Genomic DNA, 7,369 nt, shown 5'->3' with positions numbered 1-7,369 from the left:
AGGGAAGGAATAAAGGTAAAGGCAACCTCCACCCCTCACCCCCATAGCACCCTGATTCACTTAGAAATAAACCTCAACAGCAGGAAGGGCAAAAAGTAGAGCAGAGCATGGCAGAGGCACTCGATGATTCCACCCCTTTACTGTGCCTTGTGGATGCGACCCCGTGCAGGCCGTGCTCCTCGGGACGGCAGCTGTCCGGGAGGAGCTCCCACTATGTGACACACTGTTTAGACTTTTTAAATGTGTGGCCCAACTGTTTGCCAGTTAAGAATTACAGCAAATGATTCTATTTGTAATTTCTAACCCGCCCACTGCCTCCCCCCAAAAAAACTGTACATGAGTTTACAAACATATTAACATATAAATAATGAGAAGCGTCCTGGTGGGAGGCTCCCCAGCTGTCTCTGCCTGGAGATGAACACTGAGGGGAGTGCCGTGCCCACACGAGGTGCCCATGGCGAGGGGGCCTCTGCGGCAGTTGCCGTGGGTGCGCATCGCTGGCTTCTTCAGCACCTCCGGGTCAACCACCAGTCTGTGTCTGCTGCGCCCAAGGAAGGTCCGGAAGCCTGGTCATCGCTCTGGCTCAAGCTCGTGCTGGAAGGGGCGCTTCTTCTCCCGACAGTGCTTCTTGTGGGCGGGCCAGTCCTTCTGCTGGCACTGGGAGCCGCAGTACCGGGCCACCTGGCAACGCCCGCAAATGTTGAACTCCCGGAGCTGAAAGAACACACAGACAACCGTGGCTTCACGGTCACACCCGGGAATTGGTTGGGGGGCAGACACTACGTCGCAATCAGAAGACCCCGGCAAGCCCACACACTGAAGCCGGAGGGCAGAGTGGCCGCGGTGGAAAGGGCGCATGAGAGGCCCGCAGGGGCCGGAGCCAGCACTCACTGCAGCACCTGTACCTGCTTCTCGATCATCGTGCAGGGAGGGTAATGGCACTCATAGTAGGTGCAGGAATTCTCCTCCTCTTCCACCACGTCCCCGTTGGCGTTATAGTACCGCGTCACGTTCAGGACAGGGAACTGCTCTTCTATGGGGTCCGTGGGAAGCTGCTGAATCGCCAACCAGTATAAGCTTTGCTCCCTTAAAAGGAGAAGCAGATGCTTCAGTATACTCCAACCAGACACGGTCAAGACAGGGACATGACAATGAGCTGACTGCAAGACAGACCGCTGGTTCCTAGTGCTCAGGGTATCCCTACCCCAGTTTTTCTTAGGACAACTTGACTCTTCTTCGGGCCACCCCTACTATGGAGCAGGGCTTACCTGTATGCGACATCAAGTAGGCAGCACGTTTAAGAAGGACTATGTCTCCCTCCCTCACTGACCTCCCCAAATCTGGGACTGACAGGCACGCAGCAGGCACAGAGAGCGTGCGGTCTCGGGATGGGGGCCTGGCCAGGCCTGGGCACGTGAGCAAAGCCCGGCAGCCCTTCCCCTGCTCAAGGTCCCAGAGGCACCTGCTTCTGCCCCAGCCGCTCCACCTCCCATTTGATGCTGTGAGCTGCCCTACATCTTTCTACACACTTATCTTCTTGAGTGGACCAGAAGCTTGTGACCGAAGGATCCCGTCTGCTGCTAGAACGGAGGCACCCTAACAGGCCCCAGGGGAGAGCAGGCTAGGCAGGGCAGGTGAAGGCGCTCAGCAGCTCCCTCTGCTGCCAGGCTGCAAAGAAGCCACCGCCTGTGCTTCGAGAGCAAAGTAGCAGGTTAGCACCCCCTCCAACCTACCACCCTCCGTGGGGGTCAGGGCTACGGAGGGATAGGGTCACCTTCATCTAATACCATATACAAAAATGAACTCAAAATGGGTCAAAAAATCTAAACATAAACAAACCTAACCTAAACAACTAAAGGCTCCATCAACCCACGAGTGGGAACGATGTGGTACATAAATATAACGGAATATCATCCAAACTTCAAAAGGATGCACATCCATCCCTACGCAAGCTACATCATGGATGAACCTTGAGGACACAGTGCTAAGCCCATCACATAAAGACAAATCCTGGAGGATTCAGATCCAAAGACAGAGTAGGAAGACGGGGGCTGGAGGGGCAATGGGGGTTCAGTGTCTAATGGGGAAGTTCTGGAGATGGATGGTGGGGACGGTTGCACAACTATGCGGCTGCACTGGATGCCACTGAAATGAACGTCCAAAAATGGCTAAGAGTAATAACCATTGTATGTATTTTGCCACAATAAGAAAGGTTTTTTAAAAGGAAAAAAAAGGGGGGAAGAGTCAGGATGTAGGAGGGTACTGGGTGCCCTCGGAGCCCTTCAATGAAGTCTTACACGACAGAGGCAAGTTTCAACTCCAGCTGGCTCTTAAAAGCAGAAAGGGAGGAAAACACATCTTGACAAAGAGGCCTGCCCCCCCCATGGATGAGCTGCCTTTGTGCCCCTCCCGCCCCCCCGCCAAAGGGAAGCAGGACGGGAGGTGCAGGCCCAGGAGAAGCCACAGCACCACGTTCCCTGCCTCACAGACAGGGGAGTCCCGCCATGGGAACCCGCTGTGTGGAGCCCAGGCCAGCTGGCAGTTTGGGCCGCACTCAGGCTGGCTCTGCCTCACCGCCAAGTGGAGTGAGGGTCTGAACCCCTAGCCGACAGACTAAGGATGGCCCCACTGGATTGGTTCCTAGGATGACACAAAGGACAGAGTCTCAGGAGCACAGCCTGTCCTGGGCCTCCCGGGAATGGCCTGGAGAAGGGGACAGCCAGGCCGCGACCCAGCAGAGACCACCAGACAGGGTAGCTTGTGATGGAGTGGATCCTTTTCCAATCAGGTATTCTCAGTTGTGGTTATCTTATCTCGTGGCCATAAAGAGTGTTCAGGTGAAGAAATGTGACAAGGTTCATCCACAGCTTGGCCAAACCATGAGTCACACAGAGGCCTAAAGTCACAATTCATAGCCGAGTTGGCAGGAGCAGATCCGCTGCGGCTGAAGGGGTGGGCAGCTCCCTCCACGTCTCCGGGGAGCAGAAGGAAACCGGTCTGGTGCTGGGGGGAGGCGGGGCCGGTCCCAGTGTCCACACTGAACAAGCGCCACGTTGGACAAGCCAGGGGGTTATCCGTGGACGCTGATATGCCTGCAGAGCTGCTCCTTCTGCAGATAACCTCACATTCATTTTGTTTGATGAAAGAGCCTTCCCAGAGGCCCAGGGACACGCCCGAGCCCCAAAGAGCGCCTGTGAGCCCACAGATGATGCACACGTGGCCAGGAACAGCCTGGCTTACTTCAGCTCCCACCTTCCATTCTGCTGGTTCCCCAGCTCTTCCCAAGGCCTCCATGAAGCTCTCACCCAGGCTGCTCCTGGGGCCATGGGAACTGGCTCAGAGCATCCCACTCGCCCACGGGGGACGCCTGCAGTAGCCTGAGCAGAAGCACTGTTTTCAGGACCAGGCAGAGGCAGAAGCTGAGCAGCAGAGTCCCCAAACCACACGGTCTTGCTTCTTTTAAACCACTGCTTGGGTGTTTAGCCAAAAAGCATGACAGAAGGATGCACGTGTGTGTACAGGAGGCATCCCTAAGATGACGATGTCTAACTTTTCTCAGAGACACAGAGCAGAAGTCCTGCCCATGTGTAGGCATCCAGCCCCGGCAGCTCTTCTCCCCGCTAGAGCCAATCGTTAGAAAACCAACCAAGGGGGCGCCTGGGTGGCTCAGCTGGTTGAGCATCCAACTTAGGCTCAGGTCATGACCTCATGGTTTGTGAGTTCAAGCCCCGCATCAGGCTCTGTGCTGACACCTCAAAGGATTCCGTGTCTACCTCTTTCTCTGCCCCTTACCCTGCTTGTGCTATGTCTTTCTCTCTCTCTCTCTTAAAAACAATCATTAAAAAAAAACAAACAAACATCAAAAAGATAATTATCAAAAAGGTATCCCATCCCCACGAAGAAAACAAGGACAGAAAACTTCGAGGGAAAATAGCCAAGGTCTCCACTCCCAAAGAAGCATGAGATCAGAGTGGAGATGGGAGCCCCGTAGTAACACGAGCCTGGAGGAGGACCTTCCTCGAGGCACCTCTGCCGACTCCCCCCGCCCTGAGAAGCCCCACCTTTGTTTGCTGGACGTCTCCTCCGCTTTCGGCCGCCAGCCCCATGGCACCAGCTGCAGGTTGTCCAGGCGATTGTCTACTGTCACAGCATTGAGATGTACCACCTGAAACCCAGGAGCAATGCCTCCCCTGTGCCGCTCCCTAGAAAACAAGACCTCTCAATCGGCTTCCTCTGGCCTTCCCAAAGACTTCCGCCCCGTGATCTGAACCGGCCCCTCGTCACACTGATGGGGACAATGAGGAGCAAGGATGCCGAGAGGAATCCAAGGATGTCAGTCCGTGGCCAAACAAGATAGACCACGATGACGGTCCAGCCCCTTGATTTAAGAGCGAGGCTGTCAGAAGCCAAGGATGGAACCCCCAACCTGGAGAATGCCCCATCAGAGCTGTCCCAAGCATTCTGGAACTCCAGCAGCCACACCGAGGAGAGGCAGTCCTTTCCTCACATCCCGACAGGCTCAGCAAGAGCCCACTGGAGGGAGCAGATCCCACCCTGCCCCAGAAGAGACTGTGTCTGGAGCAAGTATCTGAGCAAAAACTACACTTTTAGGCTGCCCCATTAGTGGTACAATATGCGAATGAGCCATTCCTCCGGGTTAGTGGCAATGACCCAAAGGTAACTAAGAAGGCTGGGTGGGGGGGCACGACTCAGGGAAAGCGCCTTCTGTCAATGAGGGCAGGTGTCGCCACAGGCCCCATATGCACATCCGGGCTCACGTGGTACCCAAATAGGAAATAAGCAGCTTGAAAACACCTACCACAGCAGCTCGTGAAGGAGCCTTCCTGACCCTCTTCCCCGGTTTTTGTCAAAGGCATATGCAAATATCTTAGCACCATTTCCATCTGCGTCTACTTCCATCCGGGCCTGAGAAGGAGCAAGGAAAAGGTCTGTCAAACAGCTTCTGATTCTTAGCTACATTTGGAACCCCTCTTAAAGAAATCAAGTGAAAGGGGCATCTGGGAAGCTCAGTCGGTTAAGCATCTGACTTCGGCTCAGGTCATGATCTCATGGGTTCATGGACCCATGGTTCATGGGTTTGGGCCCCGCATCGGGCTCTGTGCTGACAACTCAAGAGCCTGGAGCCTGCTCCAGATTCTAGGTCTCCTTCTCTCTTTGCCCCTCCCCTGCTTGTGCTCTGTTTCTCTCTCTCTCTCAAAAATAAATAAACATTTTAAAAAATTAAAAAGGAGGGGAAAAAGAAAGAAACTAAGTGAAACAAACAAGCCAGGATACATATATGAGGCCTGCTTCTGGGACCTGGAGCTCTGCAGAGGCCCCAAGACATGAGAAGTAGACCCCAGATCCCAATACTCACTCACTTACTGACCACTCTGCAAAATACTGTGGACACAGAGAAATAAATTTTCCTACTCTTAGAAAAAGCCCACAATTCAGGAAGAAAAACAAAGGCTTGAACAAGTAACTACAGTTGACCCTTGAGGTACGCCCCCACATGGCTGAAAATCCACGTGTAACTTTTAACTTCTCAATATTTAACTACTAATAGCTTGCTGTTGGCCAGAAACCTTAGCAATAACAGACAACTGATTAACAAATATTTTTGTATGTTACATGTGTTATATGCTATATTCTTACAAGAGAAAATTAGGAAAAAAAAAAACCACCTTTTCAAGAAAGACATGAGGAGGAGCGTCTGGGTGGCTCAGGTTGGCTGAGCATCTGACTGGCTCAGGTCATGGCCTTGAGGTTCTTGAGATCAAGCCCCACATCAGGCTCACTGCTGTCAATGCAGAGCCCACCTCAGATCCACCGGCTCCCTCTCTCTGCCCCTTCCCCCCCCCCCCCCCCCCCCCCCCAGTGGGGAGCATGCTCCCTCTCTCAAAAACGAAAAATAAACATTTAAAAAACGAAACAAGAAAGTCACAAGTAAAAAATACATTTACAGTACTGGACTGTGTTTATCAAAGAAAGGACCCACGTATAAGTTAACCTGTGCAATTCAAAGTCATGTTGTTCAATAATCATCTGTGCTATAAAAGCATGAAAGGCTGAAATAAAAGTGTAGCAGGTCCCCAGAGAGCACTAGGGCACAGAGGGACAATGGGGCCAAGGCCAGAGGAAAGGCGAGGTGGCACTAGACAGTCTCCTAAGGAGCCAAGGTTTGTCCAATTGAACATTCGATAACAAACATGACACAATTCCACGTGTTTTTCAGAAAGAGCCAGCAACCGGGGTGAAGGTGGGGGGGAAGTGTCACAGAGGTTAGGGGCTCCACTGGACAGCAAACGCCAGGCTGCCCTCCCGGAGGATGAGACCCACCCGTCATGCTCCTCCCCAGGCGTGACTGAAAGCAGGCGAGCAAAGGAACAGCCATCCTTACCTCAAAGGAGTAGCCCTCCACCAGTGGGATATCCTGCTCATCTATCAGTGTGTACTTGGTCTGGAAATCAACCACGTTTCAAAATGTTACGTTCAGGGTTACAACAATATCAGCAACAGGCAACAGCCCCTTCAAGCTAAATGAGGCCTGCAGGCGAGGGGCACGGGCGGCCTGCCCCGCACGGCCGGTGGTTCTGCCCCACTCAGCACTACCAGAGGAGCAGGCACCAGGCTTCACTCCAGAGTACCACCGAGCTGCCAACCTCTAAGCTGTTCTAAATGTCAATAAACCTAACCAGAGACAGGGGCTTCCTCAGAACACAGAAAAGGACCGGGATTCAAGCAGAACATCCAGAAGATTTCAACTGATGGTGATTTATTAAGATAGGTGGTCGGTACACAGGTGCTCACTGAATTGTTTAACTTTCTGTCCGAAATGTTCCAAATAAAAGTTTTAAGGTCTGATATGAAAGCAACCAGTAACTGGGTTACAAGGGGTCTCAGAGCTGACGGGGAGCCCACCCTTCCCTTAGGCAAAAAGCCATAGTGCTCCTGCTGGAACGGCGAGAAACGGTCCCCCGGACGGACTAGTCTCACTCTTGCTTAGAAAGCCTTTTTCTAGGATCTAAGTCGGTTTTACCTTCATCTGACTGCCTCTGCTCCTCTCTCCCACCAGAAGCTTCCGCCGCTGGTGATGGGAACAGGGTTCCCATCCAGGGTAAGGTCCGTGGCTGGTGCAGCCGCACGGCCGGCCGGCTCCTGGAAACAGCCAAGCCTCAATGCCCACAGGTGCCAGAAAGCCCCAGCCTCGAACACGCGGAGGGCGGGGCCAGGTAAGGGAGAGAAGCAGAGGGAGGCCCTGCTCTGGGAGGCCCCCTGAGGCTGGTCCACACGGCCACCGCCGGCCGCGTGTAAACCTGCGCGGGGCTCCAATCCGGACCGGCAGGCACCGAGGCTCAGAGAGGCC

General features: G+C 53.6%; 1 protein-coding gene across 1 annotated transcript; it reads right to left on the bottom strand.

Annotated features, from left to right (window-relative positions):
- Positions 1-122: 122 nt before the first annotated feature.
- On the bottom strand, positions 123-7,149 carry ZMYND19 (zinc finger MYND-type containing 19). Its single transcript, XM_077771572.1, has 6 exons — positions 7,043-7,149; positions 6,404-6,463; positions 4,820-4,926; positions 4,062-4,202; positions 906-1,086; positions 123-714 (listed from the first exon to the last, which is right to left on the bottom strand). Exons 1-6 carry the CDS (start codon positions 7,046-7,048, stop codon positions 571-573), a joined length of 639 nt encoding a protein of 212 aa, XP_077627698.1. The 5' UTR covers positions 7,049-7,149; the 3' UTR covers positions 123-570.
- Positions 7,150-7,369: the final 220 nt, after the last annotated feature.

Source organism: Crocuta crocuta, unplaced genomic scaffold, assembly GCF_008692635.1.
Source record: "Crocuta crocuta isolate KB4526 unplaced genomic scaffold, BGI_CrCroc_1.0 scaffold1013, whole genome shotgun sequence".
NCBI lineage: Eukaryota > Metazoa > Chordata > Mammalia > Carnivora > Hyaenidae > Crocuta > Crocuta crocuta.
This window is presented reverse-complemented; position numbering and strand designations above follow the sequence as displayed.